At 37.4% G+C, this 18,856-nt stretch overlaps 5 protein-coding genes and 2 non-coding genes across 7 annotated transcripts; all 7 read left to right on the plus strand.

Moving 5' to 3' along the window:
- The first annotated feature begins 3,929 nt into the window (after positions 1–3,929).
- LOC111779308 (rop guanine nucleotide exchange factor 5-like) lies at positions 3,930–6,494 on the plus strand. Its single transcript, XM_023659473.1, has 6 exons — positions 3,930–4,439; positions 4,512–4,628; positions 4,703–4,932; positions 5,002–5,292; positions 5,373–5,729; positions 5,811–6,494. Exons 1-6 carry the CDS (start codon positions 4,130–4,132, stop codon positions 6,294–6,296), a joined length of 1,791 nt encoding a protein of 596 aa, XP_023515241.1. The 5' UTR covers positions 3,930–4,129; the 3' UTR covers positions 6,297–6,494.
- Positions 6,495–7,083: 589 nt separating this feature from the next.
- TRNAD-GUC lies at positions 7,084–7,155 on the plus strand. Its single transcript has one exon. It is a non-coding gene; the product is annotated as a tRNA-Asp (tRNA).
- Positions 7,156–7,242: 87 nt separating this feature from the next.
- TRNAD-GUC lies at positions 7,243–7,314 on the plus strand. Its single transcript has one exon. It is a non-coding gene; the product is annotated as a tRNA-Asp (tRNA).
- A 286-nt stretch (positions 7,315–7,600) lies between these two features.
- Positions 7,601–8,564, plus strand: LOC111779812. Its single transcript, XM_023660006.1, has one exon. It carries the CDS (start codon positions 7,760–7,762, stop codon positions 8,276–8,278), a length of 519 nt encoding a protein of 172 aa, XP_023515774.1. The 5' UTR covers positions 7,601–7,759; the 3' UTR covers positions 8,279–8,564.
- A 616-nt stretch (positions 8,565–9,180) lies between these two features.
- LOC111779894 lies at positions 9,181–9,794 on the plus strand. The gene is made up of 2 exons (XM_023660121.1): positions 9,181–9,569; positions 9,648–9,794. Exons 1-2 carry the CDS (start codon positions 9,224–9,226, stop codon positions 9,662–9,664), a joined length of 363 nt encoding a protein of 120 aa, XP_023515889.1. The 5' UTR covers positions 9,181–9,223; the 3' UTR covers positions 9,665–9,794.
- Positions 9,795–10,057: 263 nt separating this feature from the next.
- LOC111790523 (ras-related protein Rab2BV-like) lies at positions 10,058–11,875 on the plus strand. Its single transcript, XM_023671446.1, has 3 exons — positions 10,058–10,243; positions 10,372–10,572; positions 11,216–11,875. The coding sequence occupies exons 2-3, from the start codon at positions 10,408–10,410 to the stop codon at positions 11,699–11,701; spliced, it is 651 nt and encodes a 216-aa protein (XP_023527214.1). The 5' UTR covers positions 10,058–10,243; positions 10,372–10,407; the 3' UTR covers positions 11,702–11,875.
- Positions 11,876–13,168: 1,293 nt separating this feature from the next.
- LOC111798238 (protein NEDD1-like) lies at positions 13,169–18,564 on the plus strand. Its single transcript, XM_023681270.1, has 10 exons — positions 13,169–13,528; positions 13,700–13,812; positions 13,932–14,192; positions 14,293–14,397; positions 14,967–15,032; positions 15,173–15,394; positions 16,032–16,580; positions 17,073–17,702; positions 17,865–18,041; positions 18,151–18,564. Exons 1-10 carry the CDS (start codon positions 13,363–13,365, stop codon positions 18,262–18,264), a joined length of 2,403 nt encoding a protein of 800 aa, XP_023537038.1. The 5' UTR covers positions 13,169–13,362; the 3' UTR covers positions 18,265–18,564.
- Positions 18,565–18,856: the final 292 nt, after the last annotated feature.

Below are 18,856 nucleotides of genomic sequence, written 5' to 3' on the forward strand. Positions count from 1 at the left end.
TATACTTCTTACATTTATCTAAGTTCCTTATCAAATTTGTTATCCCGTTGCTCTCAGAATCACATGCGTATGTAGCCCAACAATATTTACAAGCAACCCTATAAAATTCAGGATCACATCCCTCTGTTATAATAAAATGCTCCCAAGCATCTGAAGCTTGTTTAGAAGGTTTTCCTTTCTTTAAAAATCCTACTTTACAACTACCACCTAGATTAGGATTGCCACCTTCAACTGAACGAAGAGTTTGACTAGAATAACTTTTAAAAGTCTCTGTTGTAATGATGAACTCGTCCTGGGACAAAAATCAAACCAACTCAAGAGTACTCAATTTGTAGAGTTCCTAGAGTAAAAGGCTACTGTAATTGGTTTTTTAAGAAAGAAAACACTTCTCTCTTAGGTGGGAGCCAGAACCTAAACCATTGTTGACAGAACTATATACGCAACTTTTGACTCACATGCATACACAGGTATGACATGTTCTTTAAATAGTTCATGTAATTGGATTAACAAAATAAAAACACTAGTTACAAGGATGACATTATTGAAATTATCAACAGAACAATAGGAACAACAACGTGAAAATAGTCTTACAACCTTCTGCCTTCTAATATGATGGTTTGGGGAGCTCGAAACAGAGACTTTGGAAGAGGATGTCATATGAACCAGTGAATAAACTTCGTGGGGATGGAATAGAATCTCCATTGGTTAACAAATGGTTACGTACTAGCGATAAGAACTAGAATACGAAGAGCAATCCAAGCAAACAAAACAAGTACAGCAAAACGTTGGGTGGTGACATTTACATATAAAGTAGCAAAATGGCATCTAATTTCTTCAAATAATTTACTCTTTAGCTGCTGCCCAACTATCCAGATTAAGAAATTAGTAACATTAGTTTAACACAAACTAATGGCATCCAAGTTGTAAAAGATAGAGAGAGAAAAAAAGAAACTAGACAGACAAAACAGCAAACTAGTAACAAAATCTCCAGAAATTCAAAGATATCTCTATATTCAAAACTTCGTGATGGTTGGGGACAATTTTTTCAAATACCATAACCTAATGCCCGTGATTAGTATGGTAATACTAGAATCTTCAACGGGTTAATATCAAAGTTCGTGACTAGTGTTAAAAACCACAACCTCCACAATAGTATGATCATTTCCACTTTCAGCATAATCTCTCATGGCTTTGCTTTTGGTTTCTCCAAAAGGCCTCCTACTATGTATTCCTTACTTATAAATCCATGATCATCCCCTTAATTAGCCAAAGTGGACTCCCTCCCAACAATGCTCAATAATCCTCCCCTCGAACAAAGAACACCATAGAGTCTCCCTTGAAGTCTATGTAGCCCTCGAATAGTCTCCCCTGACTTGTTTGACACTTGAGCATAATGGTATGATATTGTTCACGTTGGGCATGCAAAAGCTCTCATGATTTTACTTTTGGTTTTCCCGCCTCATACCAATGTATTCCTTAATGATCATCCCCTTAATTAGCCAATATGTGACTCCCTCCCAACAAATCATCAACAGCTAGTCCAGATAAATTTGCATTCGCTTGATACTAAAACATCCCCCGTAAAATGATCCAGAAAATGGTAATTGATACTAAAACATCGCGGGTAAACTGATCCAGAAAATGGTAAGCATCGTGGAGGAAAGTTTATGACAAAATTCTCATTGGCTTGATACTAAACATGTGAAAAAAAATCAGATCCACAAAAAATGGATGTTGTTGCACAATTAGCGACTTATAAGCAAGTTGTTTCAGAAGTACAGTATGCTCCATTGTTTCAAAACAGTCCAAAAATAGTAAACACAAAATTGAAAATACCAAACGAAGACCGAGAAGAGAATACATAATAGGAAGAGAATGGATTGATCCAATTTTCCACTGTTTTAATTCCTCCTTTATTAATTAAAATGAAGCTGATCTAATCGGTACTAGAGTGGAATCGAATCGAAAGGACATACCCATTATTCAAGAAACCACCGGTGACCAGAAAACTAACCTTAAAGTCGTCAGAGAGGGAGATCAGAAGGCGGGAAGACGAGCACAAGCAAAGAGATAAGGAGATCGAACGACGGGAAGGCGAGAGTGAGATTGAACGGCGAACAAAGGCAAATCGAAGACAGCGCAAAACATTAGGGGGGTAATGTAGAAGACGGCGCGCGAATGTAGAAGTTCAGGCGCCGGTTCGGGCACCAGAGGACCGAGCCGAACTCGGTCTGACTCGAATTCATGTTGAACCCGAACCGTTTGATTCGGTTCCTTGTCCCCTAACCTTTTCCCTTTTATTAAATGTCGAATCTATGGCCACAGAGTTTTCACCAAACAAAAACTATATATATATATATAACTAAATATATAATTTATAAAATTAAAAAAAAAATTGAGACATTTAATCCATTTGAAGGCAGTAAAATAAATGTTCAAGGTTAATTTTTGGCCATTATGATTTATTATTATTTTTTTATTTTATTTGTAATTTTATAAAAATAAAACTAAATTAAATGTGAATTTGAGTTAGAGTTATGTGTAGCCTTAAAAAGGAGAAGTTTATGTATTTTAGAAAGAACATTCTAAGCTCAAAGTTCAAAATTGAAATTTAATAAACAAAAAGTTTAAATGTAAAGGGAGGGAAAAAAAGAAGTAAATTTCATCATGAAATTGGATAAAGTCACCACACCCTTATATTTAATCACAAAAGCCGTGGAATTCAACACTTTGTATTTGTGGGACCATCTCTAACGGCTACTTCAATAACGTGCGTCTCCGTCCATGGTGGTCTCTCTCTTGTATTTTGTACATAAAACTTTATTCTCGTTAATTTAATACCGGACGTCCAAACAAGCCGTTAGTATATGGATCCATGCTCTTTGTTTTTTTTTTTTTTTTTTTTTTTTTTTTTTTTTTTTTTTTTTTTTTTTTTTTTTTTTTTTTNTAATTTCGTGTATTATAAAGTTTTTTTCTTTTTATTTAAAAAGTGCGTGACTTTTTATTTTATTTACTTTAATTCTATCGGTTAAATACTAATTATCCTGGTTATTGGTACAATATATATCTTTTTTATATATATATATATATATATTATTTTATTTTATTGGATTATTATGCAATCACATTTAACTATTAAAACGTATATTTATTATTTTGAAGCTAGAAGTTCATTGTAATAGAAATAGGACAATCGATGTAAAAGGTGAAAGGCTATACTATAGTTCGTTATAGAAATGCTTAAAGGTGTTGAGTTATAAACTTGACGGTGAAGTTTCAAGTAGAAATTAAAAAGATTTGAGAGTCACCTTTTTACAACTCTATACTTCATTCAATGTATACAAAAAAGATAATAATATGTGTAATATGTAGTCACGTTTCCAAATAAAGCTACTTTTATTATTTTTTTAATGTTGAAATTAAACCCTATAAAGAAAACAATAATACGATTTAGAGATTAAAAAAAAAAACTTTTGAGAGAGACAAAAGTAAAAGTAAAAAAAGAGAAAAAAAATTACCGTGAGAGAAAAAAAAAACAGTGACATATTTACTGGAAGAGACAAAAAAAAATTATATGAAGGAAAAGTTTAGAAAGGATAAAGAAAAAAAAATTAAAACTATATATATATATATTTATTGTTTTTGTAATTTTCTTTTAATTTCTAAGACATTTTTTAAAAATAAATGTTAATAAATAATTTGTTTATTGGAGCAATTGGGTCAGATATTATTATTTAAATTCAGAACTCATTCAAATCAAAATATACATAAAAAAAAAATAGAAATTGAGGAAAAATTGATGATAAATGAAATGTGGTGAAAAAGAATGGTACTTTGAATTTGATTGAGAGAGGGGCAGCTGAAACCGGATTCAAAATTCAAGACATCACCGTTAGATTGCAGCCAATTTTCTATTTTTTTAATGTTTTTTTTTTAAACGTTGGCCTGTCCTGTTCTGTCGCACTTCCGCAGTAACCTTTAAGGAGAGAAACAGTGAGAGAGAGAGAGAGAAATTTGAAATCCTTCCGCCATGTTTGAACCTGGTGAACCATTCAAGCTTCTTTGAACCCACTGTGCTCGCTCTTTTCCTTGCCTTTTGGGGTCTCGAAATCGCTCTCCTTTTCCAAAAATGGAACCTGCTTCGGTCACAAGAAGCGAAAATGCTCACAAAATCGGTGAATCTTTTGGTTCCAATGCTGTTGGAACCGAGTCGTTTACTGACTCAAGTGCCGTGTCTGGGGAGAACGGCTCAAGCAGGTCGAGCTCCGACAATTCCGCCGGCGACTTAAAGACCACCGACTGTTCTTCACCGCCTCAACTCGGCTGGCCCATCCGCAAGGCTCAGCTTCGCAGAAGTTCAAATTCCAAAGCTCGTGAAGTTGAACAAAACCCCAATTCCAACGATTCAAAGCTCAACAAAACGGTTCCCGAAGTTTCAGGTTAGTTTGATTTCATTCTCTGTTTAAAACCCATTTTGATTTTGGGGAGCTGATGAACTTTTTGATGAACAGAGATGGAGATGATGAAGGAGAGATTTGCAAAACTGTTGCTTGGAGAAGACATGTCAGGCTCCGGTAAAGGGGTTTCCACTGCTTTGGCCATTTCAAACTCCATTACCAATCTCTGTGGTAAGCTTTTATCTATGAAACTTCCTTTCTTTGCTGCTTCAATGGCTATTTACTCTGTTTTGTTCATCTTGAAGCTACCATTTTTGGGCAACTATGGAGACTCGAACCCTTGCCCAAGGACAAAAAATCAATGTGGAGAAGAGAAATAGAGTGGCTTCTTTCTGTGAGTGACCATATAGTTGAATTAATCCCCTCTTTCCAAACATTCCCTGATGGAAGCAAGCTGGAGGTTATGACTTCCAGACCAAGATCTGATATCTTCATGAATCTTCCAGCTCTCAGAAAATTGGACAACATGCTGCTTGTAAGATTACCCTTGTTTTTGTTGCTCATTACACTGTTCAATTCCTGATATTCTTGGCCTTGTTCATAGGAAATTCTAGAGAGCTTCGTCGATACCGAGTTTTGGTATGTCGATCAAGGCATCATCGCTTCCGACGGCGATGGATCGTCGTCTTTTCGAAAAATAGTTCAAAGGCAACAGGAAAAGTGGTGGCTACCGGTGCCTCGAGTCCCGCCCGGCGGTCTTAGTGAAGATTCAAGAAAGCAATTGCATCATACTAGAGACTGCACAAACCAGATATTGAAGGCTGCAATGGCTATCAATAATGTTGCCTTGGCTGACATGGAGGTGCCTGAATCATACTTGGAGACACTTCCTAAGGTTTGGATGACAGTGGTTTTAAATTTTGTGTAAAACATAATGCCTTGAAGAACTGCTTGAATTTTGAAACTTTGCTGCAGAATGGAAGAGCTTGTTTAGGGGATGTTATATACCGGTATATTACGTCGGAGCGTTTTTCTTCTGAGAATTTGCTCGATTGCCTCGACTTATCCTCCGAACATGTTGCTCTAGATGTTGCCAATCGTGTCGAGGCTGCGATCTATGTCTGGCGGCGTCGAGCTCATTCGAAACCATTGATCAATCCAGCTCGTTCTACTGCAAGATCATCTTGGGCGATGGTGAAGGATCTAATGATTGATGGTGACAAGAGAGAGTTCTTAGCTAAAAGAGCTGAGAGCCTCTTGAATTCATTGAAGCAACGGTTTCCTACACTAACACAAACCACTTTAGACACTAGCAAGATCCAATTCAACAAGGTACCAATGTTCACTCTTCCACTTTGTTGTTGTTATCATTCATTTCATATTCATATTCATATCATGTAATGCACATTTCAGGATGTTGGAAAGTCCATTCTTGAGAGCTACTCAAGGGTGTTAGAGAGTTTTGCATTCAACATCATTGCTCGAATCGACGATTTGCTTCACGTCGACGACTTAACTAAGCATTCGGATAGGTTGACATCGGTCGGGACGGTTAATGTAGTTGGTCATAAGAAGGGCGCTTACTCGGTGCATCTCTCGAGCACTCCATACAAACTCGCATCCACAACTCCATTGGTCAGTCCAGCCAAAACGGAGAGAGTGCCATTTCTGAACAACAAGAACATAAGCAAGGCTCCTCGGCGCGGGTTCGGAGTGAAAAGAGTGTTGACGAATTATCTTGGCGTCGATACGAAAGCGAAAACGTGCATAGATTCGATTGAAGGGGCTGCTTCAATTCAGAACATTGTTGTGAATGGCAGTTCAGAGCGGAGAAACAGTTCTTCTGCAGATCAAAGTGTGGTGAGCTGCAGCAAATTGCTGGCTGACAAGATCAAATAGTCAATGGAGGAGGATAAAGAGGAAGAACATAGTATACAGAAATAGAGTAGAATCAATTTGTTGTAAAAACTCTTTCTGTGATAAATTATTTGTATTTATTTGATGATGCTTGAGTTCTGCTTTTTTAGAACCTAAAGCTGTTTTTTCTAGAATTGCTTGTATTGTTGTATTGTGCTATATTGTTCTTGAGCAACTTTTTATTTATTTTTTTATTTTGTTTTTTTCCGCTCACAAAAACTATCCCTTCCCACCCCGAGCCTCACTCGATGGTCTAGTAGATATGTTGAACACAACTTTTTAATGAGGAATATTTGTCATCTTTAATTTAGTTAATATTTTAATTTTTTCTTATAAATATTTAGCGATTCAATCCGCAAACTAACACTTTTCAACTTTTAATGATACAATGAACACAAATTTATTAGTTTAGGACTCTATTTGATAATCGTTTAATTTTTTAAAACTGTGCCCGCTATAAACAAAATTTAATAAATAAAAATAATTAGTTTTGTTTTCTAAAATTCGGGGAAGAATTTAAATATTTACTTTAAAAAGCTAAAATTCATTATTTTGAAAAGATTCTTATGTATTTCTAACGATTGACATCAAGTTGTAGTATAGTGAGTTTTCCCGCCTGTCACGCGGGTGACCCGGGTTCGATCCCCGGCAACGGCGAAAAGTTTTTACTATTTTTCAATACGACTTGTCGTCCAACGTCCTATATCGTGAAGTCGAAGTCTGTGCTGCTTTGTTTATCTTTTGTCTTGTTTTCCGCTTAAAACGTCAAGTCGTTGTAGTATAGTGGTAAGTATTCCCGCCTGTCACGCGGGTGACCCGTGTTCGATCCCCGGCAACGGCAAGTGTTTTTTTTACCGTTTTTCAAAACGACTTGTCGTCCCACGTAGACTTGGTGTATAAACTTAGTGTTTCCCGCTTCAAACGTCAAGTCGTTGTAGTATAGTGGTGAGTATTCCCGCCTGTCACGCGGGTGACCCGGGTTCGATCCCCGGCAACGGCGAGTATTTTTTTACAGTTTTTCAAAACGACTTGTCGTCCCACGTAGTCTGCGTTACTTTGTCGATCAATACTGTTTCCGGTTTAATCGTCATAGTATAGTGGTAAGTATTCCCGCCTGTCACCCGGGTGACCCGGGTTCGATCCCCGGCAACGGCGAAATTGTTTTTACGTTTTTCCAGTGTTTTAATACGACTTGTCGTCAAGTATCCCATATCGTGAAGGCGAAGTGTGCGTGACTTTGTCTATTTTCAACAAGAACGTCATGTCGTTCCAATAAAGACCAAAACTTCCTTCCGACAGGAAGAAGTGCACGATTGTTTCCTATCCTCTCTCACCTTTCTCAATTTCTTCGCCCCCTTTACCAATCGCGTAAACCACGCGTTTCAATCAATCCCCTTCTCCATTCCACTCCCGCCGGGATCTGCCATTCCTCCGCCATCTGCAAAATGCCGACCGGCACCAACATTCACATGTCCGCCCTAGACGGCATCGTAAACGTCAATTCCATGTTCACTCTGGCCGTCTTCTTAGGCTTAGCCTGGAACCCCAACGACCCGACGAACAATCTGGTCGAAAGCCCTAATTGCTTGGCCGCCCCTAACGTCGCCGAGAATCTGGTAGCCTTCCATGTCTATTCCTTCAGCTCCTTCCTCTTCTCCAGCTTAATCGCCCTCGGCCTTAAGCAGGCCATCCGGATCTCCAAAACCCCCTTCTATCACCCCACCGAGTTCTTCGTTCGCGTCAACAAAACGGCCGTCCGAATCGGGATGCTGGTTTCCGGAATCGGCTCGGTTTGCGGCTGTGGATTCCTCATGATGGCGCTTATCAATGTTGTCCAGATCAAACTTGGTACTCTGAGCTGCGGTAGCTCTCAGACTTACGCGGCGGTGGTTCCGCTCGTGATTTTGGTTCCATTTGCCCTTGTGATTTACATCTGCCTTGTTTCTTACGCTTTTATCAATTAGATCGCTGCGTATTTCCTGAAAATACCACGATTCTTGATCTCCTTACCTGTAGTGTTTTTAATTCTTGTTATACTGTTTCGGTATCGTTATCAATCGTCAGTCAGGTCGAGATTGAACGGAGTCCAGACCTTTGGTTATTTCGGACTGGAAATTTGTACCGTTATCGTTTAGGTGTTGATTCAGTCCACTTTGCTTGGACTCGGAAGAAAATAGACAGAACGAGAAACTCGGTTCATCTTTGCTCCTTCATTTTGTTCATCTTCATTGGAATGCTTCTTAATTATCATTTTCTTAACTACTTTATCTTCATCCAGCTAAGTTGAAATATGAACTCATTTTGTAAATGTCCTCACTTGTTCAACTCAAACGGGAATCTCTCTTTGGATAAAATGGATATCTCTATTCGTGAAGCTGAATGTGACGTCCGTGGTTGGTTAGGGAGGAGAACAAACCACAATTTATATGGGTGTGGAAACTTTACCCATAAATGACAATATCGGCATGGTACATATAAAATTTGTAAAGAATTAAAAAAAAAAAAATCTAAAAATAAAAAAAGTTGACTATTCATATCAACCACTTAGCAATGGGAAAGTGGTAAGTCGGTTTGTAAATGGAATGTCCTTTAAGCCCAAAATAAATTGCCAAATGATTTAGTGGAGATAGTGCTGCCCAAATTAACAAATGTCATTTCCTCAAGTGATACCACTTTATTAAGTGGGTTCACCTACAACCACAAAAAAATACAATACGAATATTAGTAACAAATTAACTTTTTTTTTTTTAATATATTATTTTTAAATTTACATAATTAGTGCAATATCCACTTAAAGTTGTGGATTCCACACACAAACCCCAACTCCTCCAAGAACAGTTGCTATTCCTCGACTATAAAACTGGCCTTTGGGAACCCATGTCTTCATCGCATTGAAGAACAAGCAGATAATGGAGTCTCTCAAGAAATACACTTCTCTCCTGCTGTTTCTAGCGCTGTTTCTGGTTACTGCAAGGTGTGATTATTATGGGCAACAAAGGGGCGAGTGTGCCCCGTCTAATCCCGAAAGAGAGGCCTTCAAAATGATGCCGTGTTTAGCTGCTTCCAAAGACCCTTACTATCCAGTTTCTCATAGATGCTGCGATCAAGTCAGGAAATTAGGCCAAAGCACCAGCTGTCTCTGTGCCGTTATGTTGTCCAACACAGCTGCAATGGTTGGAGCTAAGCCTGAAATTGCTATCACCATTCCAAAACGTTGCAACATTGCTGAACGCCCTGTTGGCTACAACTGCGGAGGTTTGTATATCTAGAACGAAACATTTCTTATATGAATCCTAGTAAAACGCTAATTACAATCTACTTTACATTTTGCAGGCTATGAACTACCTTGAAGCTGCATTCTCTGCTCCAACTATGTTGGAAGTTTAGGGGAGAAATCATATGTATTGTGCTTATTGTAAACCTATAGTGACTTACATCACTTGAGAAATAAATAAAAACATCGTGTTTGTCGTTAAAAAATTGTGTTCCGATGCATAATGGTAATTTTGTGCATCGTTGAGGGTTAAATGGTAATTTCGGTCAATATATAGTTTGACTTTTATAAAGTAAAAAAAAAAAAAAAAAAAAAAAAAANAAAAAAGGTAATTGGGAAGTTATTGGCAGTTTGCATTAAAAAAGAAAAAAAGGTTACATATTAATAATGTTTGTTTATGGAAAATAAAGGGGAGAAAATAGAAACGGCGATTATTTTAAATAATTTTCCATTTATGCCCATGCGGCGTTCTGTGCCACATGAAAGGCCGTCTTCAGTGCCTTTCCCTCCGTTTTTCCGTTTTCTTTTCGTTGGTTCTCTAAAATCCCTCGTCTTTCCTTAAAACTCGCTAATTAAATTTCTAAGAAGTTTCAAAAAATTCCTAATCCAATTTCCACTCTCCCTTCTTCCCAATCCATTCACCATTTTCTTTATGGTTAGTTCTTCCTTCTCTTTTAATCCTCCATCGATCGTGTTTTTTTTCTTTAAGCTGTTATTATGCACGCAAAATGCGATTGCTAATGCGTTTCTTTGTTCTGAATCGTATGTCGTTGGATCTGGCAGGTGTTAGGCTTGGAATTTGTTTAGGAATTTGATCAAATGGCTTACAAGGTGGATCACGAATACGATTATCTCTTCAAGATCGTTTTGATCGGTGATTCTGGCGTTGGAAAGTCCAACATTCTTTCCAGGTTTACGCGGAACGAGTTCTGTTTGGAGTCCAAATCCACAATTGGAGTTGAATTCGCTACGCGGACTTTGCAGGTTGGCTACGCTACCTCCTTTTTTTATTCCTCTTCCTCCTTCAATTTGAAGTCATATCCGTATTAGGTATTAACCTCGATGAAGATCGATGAATTACTTTCTATAGTTGATCGTAAATTTCCGTTACTTAATTAACAATTATAGAATTTTCGAGAATTTTTTATCAGGAGATTTCGGATCGATCACGACGAACTCGAATAAATTAGAAGAATAAATTAGAAGATCGCTATCATAATTGTATAAATAGGCTTGGTTTGGAAATCCTGTCCTCCTTTCCCCCAAGTATGAATCTGACTCGGAACAATGCATATTGATGCACATTTTTCGTCCATTTCAATTGTTTATGAACGGATTTGAAGCACAAGTGTTTAGAATTAGACTGTCTGGAGTAAGTCAAAGTGTTTTTCGTCCATTTCAATTGTTTCAATTGTGAATCTGACTCGGAACAATGCATAATGATGCACATTTTTCGTCCATTTCCATTGCTTATGAACGGATTTGAGGCAAAAGTGTTAAGAATTAGACTATGGAGTAAGTCAACAATGATCAACAATCGAGAATGACATTTGCTTTATCTTTTTGGATTGAGAAATTGATTCTGTATGATTAAAGTAAATGAATGTTTAGAATTGGTTTGAGACAGGTAGAGGGGAAGACAGTGAAGGCCCAAATATGGGACACAGCAGGGCAAGAGAGATACCGAGCCATTACGAGTGCATATTACAGGGGAGCAGTGGGTGCACTTCTGGTATATGATATTACCAAGAGACAAACCTTTGACAATGTCCAAAGATGGCTACGCGAACTGAGAGACCATGCTGATTCCAACATCGTGATCATGATGGCCGGAAACAAGGCTGATCTGAACCATCTCCGGGCAGTTTCCGCGGAAGATGCTCAGGTATTGGCAGAGAAAGAAGGGCTGTCATTTCTAGAGACCTCAGCCTTGGAGGCCTTGAATGTGGAGAAGGCTTTTCAGACCATTTTGCTCGACATTTACCACATCATTAGCAAGAAAGCTTTGGCCGCTCAGGAAGCCGCTTCCACCCCCGGCATCCCTCACGGCACCACCATCAACGTCGCTAATATCTCAGGCAATTACAACAAGAGAACTTGTTGCTCTAATTGATCCAGTGATGATGATGATGATGATGATGGTTTGAGGGAAACAAAACAAAGGGGGCTGGTGGTAGGAACTTAAAAGGAAGAGTTTTTTTCCCCCCTTTTCTTTTTGTTGTTGTAAAAGGCACCATGAATAGAGAGAGATACCCTTTCATTTTTTTTTTTTTTTTTTTTTTTTTTTTTTTTTTTTTTTTTTTTTTTTTTTNTTTTTTTTTTTTTTTTTTTTTTTATAGATGGAAAAAACTCAGACTGCTTCTTCAATTTCTATAGGAACTTCTGTTTGTTTCTGTGGAAAATGGGAGATTTTTCATCCAGGATGTAGCTTCTTCGATTATTATTGTTATGATTATGATTTTGATTATTATTGTCATTCTTTTTTTAAATAAATTCTTAACTAATAGTTTTGATTCTTTGAAGAGAATGGCCATTGATGAAGGACAAGTCCAAGCCAACTACCTTCTACTTCATTCGTTTAACTGATAATCACAGGAGGTAAAGATGTTGTATCTTTGTGTGGTGTCGGCTGGTTTTTAATTTCAAAATAGTATTTTTCCCACCTCCCTTTTTAACTGTCTTCCGGTGGCTGCTCTTGTCGATGACAAAATTCTCTCTCCCCGGATCTAACAAACATGGATCAAATAAGAAACCTATGATTGCAGTAATGTAGAGAAGCCTGAGATTTTGTTGTTCTATTGAGTGAGATCTTTTAGATTTTTGTTGGTGCCAAATTCGTTTCTGAATGGAAGCTTTGTTGGATTGTTAGGAGAGAAATCTCGTTAGCTGACGTAGTTAAGTAGAAGATCACAAATTTATAAATAAAAAATATATCTATATCGTATTTAAGTTCACGTCTAATAATTTTTTTGTGTTACAAATGTTTAATAATATCGTATTTAAGTTCACGTCTAATAATTTTTTTGTGTTACAAATGTTTAATAGGTTATTGAACTTTCAATTTTGTGTATAATAAATCAACAAAAAAAAATTAAAAGGGAAATATAATTTAACTTAACTTATATTAAAAAAAATCACAATTTTTGAAAATATATATGACAGTACCATAGATTCCACAATATTAGAAATGGAATCTTGAATTTTTTAGATTTAGTTTTGTTGAAACTATTATTATTGTTATTATTTTTTCGAAAATTTTGACTTCAATCATCACGTCAACGCTTTTATTTAATTTTTGTAGATAAAAAATGTAAAAAAGAAAAGGAGCCCAGGCCCAATAGAAATTGACAAAAGAAATAGAGATGGGCCTTTGAAGAGCCCGGGCCCAATAGAAATTGACAAAAGAAATAGATGGGCCTTAGAACCGGGTATTAAAAATGGCGCCCATTTATTACTCATCAATTTAAATTTCCATCCCTGTCTCTTCCCGGCTTCTACTGGTAGGGTTTCTCCTTTGCCAGAGGGGCCAAAAAAAAAAAAAAAAAAAAAAAAAAAAAAAAAAAAAAAAAAAAAAAAAAANGAAAGGAAAAAAAGAACATGAAAATCCACTTCCCGTTTCTCTAATCCGTTCTTATTGTTATTGTCTTCCCCCTTTCTTCCGAGAATAGTAATTTCCGATTTCTTCTATATTCTCGGTAAAATTCTTCGGTAATTGGGAAGCTTGGTGGCTCCTCTACATTTTCTTCCTAAACCTCCGTTTTGTAGACACAACTCATGACTTCGGGTGATCCATCAATGGCATTACTGGCTGCAAGTGCTGGAGATACTGTAAAACTGTTTGATGTTTCTGCTTATTCCAACGATCTGGGCGATCCGTGCACTTTGAGCTACACTCCCTCGCCGGGTTACCAAGTCAATTCAGTGAAGTGGAATCATACAAGTGAGTCGCTTAGATTCATTTTCTCCCCCTTGAATCACCCTTTATCGGTTTTTGTCTTTGAGTTTCTTGGTTCATAGACTTGGCCTTAACTTTTCTTGAGCTATGCATTAGTTTACTTCTGAGGTGGTGGTTCTGTTTTCTCTTGATTCAACTGGGATTTTATTTTTGTAGATTTGGTTGTGGCCAGTGCCGGCGACGATAAGAAGATCTCCCTGTGGCGGAAGAATGGTCAGAGCATGGGAACCATTCCAATTGCTGGTAGTGACGGTGGAGATAACATAGAGGTCAGTTGGTTGTTTAATGGAGTAGTAGCATCTTATTTATTTCGAGACTAGGAGCTCAAGGGAATGTTGGCAAGTGATGAGTAATTATTTAGTTTATTCATGGCTGAACTTTTGTACAGGAATCCATATTTTCTATAAGTTTCAGCAACAAGGTTTCCAGGTATATGTGTACTGGAGGGAGTGGTCATGTTGTAAGAATATGGGATTTGCAGAGAAAACGATGTATAAAATGGTTGAGAGGACATACCAATACTATAACAGGAGCTATGTACAATTGTAAAGATGAGCACCTTGCTTCAATCAGTCTTAGTGGGGATCTTTTACTTCACAATCTTGCATCTGGTGCAAGGGCTGCTGAACTTAAAGACCCTAATGAACAGGTTGTCGAAGTTTATTGCATCTTGGTTAATTTTTAATATTTATAGAGCCAGATGATCTGATTTTCAATTAATTGTCTTTTCTGATGGCTGTTAAGACCAGGTATTGAGGGTGCTCGACTATTCTCGTATTAGCAGACATCTTTTGGTGACTGCAGGTGACGATGGAACTGTACATCTATGGGACACAACTGGCCGTAACCCTAAGGTTTGGCCGACTATCTTGTTGTAGGAATAACATGGCTTGTTACTTATCGATATAAATATAAAAAATTGTTACGGACGATATTTTTGTGGCCTTTATAGTACCCACATCTTTCTTGTTTTAAGACATTTGCAATGCCTTGGTTTCTGCTGCAAGTCATTCAATAATGATGGATATGTTCCCTTAGTTAGGATTGTCTTTCCAGGGGATCTTAGAAACCTACCCGATCGATTCCTGGATGGATCTGGGGGACAAAAATGAAATTTCCATTGCCCTTTTTTTCTTTGTTTGGGCTGTGGAAAGACTATTTGTCATCTAAAGTACCAGATTTTGGCCAACGTTTATTAATGTATGACTACTCAGAATTTTGAGATCTTTAATGTTCCAACCATTATCCATGCCATTAATTTACTTTGGCCTGCCTCATTGTCTTTCACTATTTTCTGGTGTTGACATGTTATGTGATGAACCTTATATTTCGTTCTGTTCTTTAGGTTTCTATGTTTCACAGTAGCCTTTATTTCATAAGTTATGTTGCAATAATGTGGTTGCGTACTTCTGTTTTTGTGTAGGTTTCTTGGCAGAAACAACATTCTGCACCAACTGCTGGAATTAGCTTCTCACCATCTAATGATAAGGTCCCTTTCTTATTCGTGATTGATCAGTGATATCTTGCTTTATTATGTTTTAGATTAAGAATAGTGGAAGCAAAAAACTAGAGTGAGAGGTTGTCCACTTGAGTAAAAATCATTCAAATTAATTATTTTTCTGTTTTCAGACTCTTGCTAGTGTTGGGCTCGATAAGAAGTTGTACACTTACGACTCGGGATCAAGGAGACCATCTTCTTTCATTGCTTATGAGGCACCTTTCTCATCAATGGCTTTCAGAGATGATGGTTTGATACTTGCTGCTGGAACAAGCAATGGGCGTGTGGTTTTCTATGATGTTCGTGGGAAACCAGAGCCTTACATTGTTCTTCGTGCTTATAGTAGCTCAGAGGTATTCCTCCATTGTTCATAGAATCCTTGTCTGCTCCTAAGTTGGTACGCTTTACTGGAATTTTCTTTTCCATTATGTTATATCGCTTGTTGTAGGCTCATGAATCATGAATCTTGTTCATAATTTCATTTTTTCCATCATCGGCTTTGTTTTTTTTTTTTTTTTTTTTTTTTTTTTTTTTTTTTTTTTTTTTTTTTTTTNTTATTATTTTAATTTGTGTTTTTCTTTACCATTATGCTATATTGCTTGCTGTAGGTTCATGAATCATAAATGTTGTTCATAATTTCATTTTTTTTCCATCATCGGCTTTGCTTTGTTTTGTTTTGTTTTGTTTTGTTTAATTGTGTTTCTCCTTACCATTATCTTTATTGCTTGCTATAGGTTCATGAATAAAAAGTTCTGTTCATGATTTCATTTTTTTACATCATCGGTTTATAATTTTTTTTTTAAATTTTGTACAGTCCATATGGTGTTAAGATAAATTGGAAACAGCCATTGAAATGGTTTTTGTTTGTTCTTGTGCTTATGAAGTTCAAACCATTCTACCTGAATCTCGTTTCATTCGTTCGTTATCAGTATTATTCGTAAGCAGTATTGATGGCATGCTAGGTTTACTAATTAGCGCAGTACAATCCAGGCAGTTACAAGTATATCATGGCAGAGGTTAAAACCTGTAATTGTAAATGAAGGCAATTGCACTGCTGACGTTGCTCTTTTGGGAGGTGCTATTGAAGATTCAATTCTCATGCCTGACCCACTTCCGTCTGTGACTACATCCACCGTTGCTCTGTCCACAACAACATCCAGTTCTCGAAATCCTGGCCATTCAGGTCTAACTTTTGAAGCTTCACTAACAGAAACTTCCAGCACAATCTCAACTGCAGAGGAAACGCCACATCGTAGCCATTTGCGGCCAGGGGGAAGCTTAACCAGGTTACATGCTCCTCGCTCCAATTACAACTTCAAGGATGATATGGAGGTTTTTTCTCCCCTTGTGGATGTTCAGCCAATCACACCTTCACTGGATAAGCTGTGGGATGATCAAAATGGACTGAAGAAGGACCATCCATTTGACAAGAAACCTCTACCTTTGTTGTTTCCTTCATCAAGTAGGAGGTTCTCTTCTATTGAGGATGGGCCAAGTGATCATCCAATATTTAATTGGAAATCTTCATCTTCCAAACAGGTATTGCTAATCTCTTCACTGCAAGTTGTTTTTCAGTATTCTAGGATCACCTTTCTGCAATCTCTATTGCCTTATACTCCAGATATATGACAGCTAGATATAAATAGTGTTGATTGTTGAGCTATAACCTTATGTTTTGCTGTCATAATTGCTCAAATGAGAACCTACACAGCATAATAGATGATATCTAATAGTTAATAGTTTTCTAAGAAGATTGGATACTTTATTTTGGGTAACCTGCCTATGTTTGACTAGTATAAGACACTCGAACCCTCTTTAGCACCAAAGACACGTGTTAGATACTAGTTGTATAAAGTGAATACGACGACACTTGTTAGGCATACTGAGAAGTATGCACTTTTTTCTTCACATTTGACGCCATGATTTTCAGGTTCTTTTGATTGAACCAAAGAATTCTGGCGGGAGCTTACGGGTCGTTGTACAGCATAAGAATGGTGATTTTAGTCTCACTAATACTTGATTTTCTGGCAGGATGATTCTCGATCTTCTTCTGCTCAATTGGGTTCCACTCCTGCTCCTACCTTGAATTCTAAGAATGAAGACTCATCTATTACTCCTCCGGAAGCTTGGGGCGGCGAGAAATTATCTGATAAATTTGCCCAACTGAGGCAGCCAGCGACTTTACCATCGCGTTTTGGGATGTTGGCTTCAAGTTCAAATAGTCAGACATCAAGTTCAATGATTTCTGGATTACAAGATCCGTCATCATCAATTAGCCAAAGCAGCATCACTTCTTTGACAAATTTGAATTTCAGCTACCCAAATATGCGCACAAAAGATGTAATCTCACAAGAAGTTTCGTTGTCAATTCCTGAACACTTTTCTACTACTGCTGCATCTTTGTCTCTTGGCACCAGAGGAACCATTGGACTGAGCAACCAAGATTCACCTAGAACCACAACTATGACCCTGCCTCGTAGATTTTCTACATATGCAGAGAGGTTAAGCACTACGTCATCTTTCAGTGATGGGCTTCCAGTAGGCGTAGGCTCACCGAAAACAAAGAAAATGGGTTCTGAGACTAGGGAAGAAGTTTTGAATAACCTATCAAAGTTTGATACATTATCTGTCACAGAATCAGGGATTCTTCCTGCAATGAACGTATGGATACTCTTCCCAATTAATGCTTTTATATGCTGTGCCGTGACTTGGACTTTTGATTCTAGTGCTTTTCAATTATGCACATTTTTAGGGGCTTACTTGCATGAAATGTTGCCATTTGACAGGGAAAATGTTGGTCTCTAATCTTACTATTTGTGGCAGGGAGGGCCGTTGCAACAACAGAAGGCATTGCAGACAGATGCCCAACAAGGAAATTCATTTACACTTCAGCTTTTTCAACGCACTTTGGAAGAAACTCTGGACTCCTTTCAGAGATCCATACATGACGACATGAGGAACCTTCATTTAGAGATTCTGAGACAGTTTCATATGCAGGAGGTAGTGTAGTACTTTATATCAGATACTACCAAACCAAAAACGGTGTCATGTCATTTACACTTCCTTTGCTCATGTTTCGACTCATTCGTATCTTGAAATCTCTGCACAGATGGAAATGTCAAGTGTGACGAGTTCCATGCTGAAAAATCAAGCAGAGCTGATAAAAGAGGTGAAGTCTCTAAGGAAAGAAAACCAGCAGCTTCGAAATTTACTTGGATCTTAGGAGTTCAATGGGTGAAATTGGGTTACAATCCGGACTTATCTTCCTTTCAGCGTTGTAATCGGCCATTTTGTTGCTTCCATCCGCAGGTGAATGGTTTTCATTTCTTTGAACCTGTACAGAAATATGATTTTCAGCTCTCATCAAATGAATATTGTATTTCTTAGCCTATATATAACCACTGAGTGTATAATTTAACAGAGATAGTAGATGCATTTCTGTGAGTTTTTTGGATGCATCCTCGTCCACATCCACCGAAATATGAAACTTTACTAACCGGTAATCTAACATATCATTAAGTGATATATTAGTTTATTTCATGGATCCCACACTATTTTTAACTGCGAAGCTCCAAATAGAGTCCATATGAGAATTCTTTTCCCTTTTGTGAATACATCATCTTGATGACTGAGTTGCAGGCTTCTTTTGATATCCATTTTTTCTACCTAAACACTAGGTGGGGCTTCATGGTAAATTCCTTAACATTTTGGCTTTTCTGTCAATACAAAGTTACCTCTCTGGGTAACAAGGAATTGGTCATCAGTCTTTGTCTAAATCGTACTGAGCCCCAGTCAGCTGCAAGTTTGCACCAAGA

Source organism: Cucurbita pepo, chromosome LG01, assembly GCF_002806865.2.
Source record: "Cucurbita pepo subsp. pepo cultivar mu-cu-16 chromosome LG01, ASM280686v2, whole genome shotgun sequence".
Classification (NCBI taxonomy): Eukaryota; Viridiplantae; Streptophyta; class Magnoliopsida; order Cucurbitales; family Cucurbitaceae; genus Cucurbita; species Cucurbita pepo.

What these genes read in the sequence shown, in the direction of transcription:
- LOC111779308 (XM_023659473.1), top strand. Translation starts at nt 4,130, where the DNA reads ATGGAACCTGCTTCGGTCACAAGAAGCGAAAATGCTCACAAAATCGGT. An exon ending in AACGGTTCCCGAAGTTTCAG is followed by an intron (nt 4,440 to 4,511) that starts GTTAGTTTGATT and finishes TTTGATGAACAG; the next exon opens with AGATGGAGATGATGAAGGAG. An exon ending in GCAAGATCCAATTCAACAAG is followed by an intron (nt 5,730 to 5,810) that starts GTACCAATGTTC and finishes TGCACATTTCAG; the next exon opens with GATGTTGGAAAGTCCATTCT.
- LOC111779894 (XM_023660121.1), top strand. Translation starts at nt 9,224, where the DNA reads ATGGAGTCTCTCAAGAAATACACTTCTCTCCTGCTGTTTCTAGCGCTG.
- LOC111790523 (XM_023671446.1), top strand. Translation starts at nt 10,408, where the DNA reads ATGGCTTACAAGGTGGATCACGAATACGATTATCTCTTCAAGATCGTT. An exon ending in TCGCTACGCGGACTTTGCAG is followed by an intron (nt 10,573 to 11,215) that starts GTTGGCTACGCT and finishes GGTTTGAGACAG; the next exon opens with GTAGAGGGGAAGACAGTGAA.
- LOC111779812 (XM_023660006.1), top strand. Translation starts at nt 7,760, where the DNA reads ATGCCGACCGGCACCAACATTCACATGTCCGCCCTAGACGGCATCGTA.
- LOC111798238 (XM_023681270.1), top strand. Translation starts at nt 13,363, where the DNA reads ATGACTTCGGGTGATCCATCAATGGCATTACTGGCTGCAAGTGCTGGA. An exon ending in TTAAAGACCCTAATGAACAG is followed by an intron (nt 14,193 to 14,292) that starts GTTGTCGAAGTT and finishes TGTTAAGACCAG; the next exon opens with GTATTGAGGGTGCTCGACTA. An exon ending in CAACTGGCCGTAACCCTAAG is followed by an intron (nt 14,398 to 14,966) that starts GTTTGGCCGACT and finishes GTTTTTGTGTAG; the next exon opens with GTTTCTTGGCAGAAACAACA.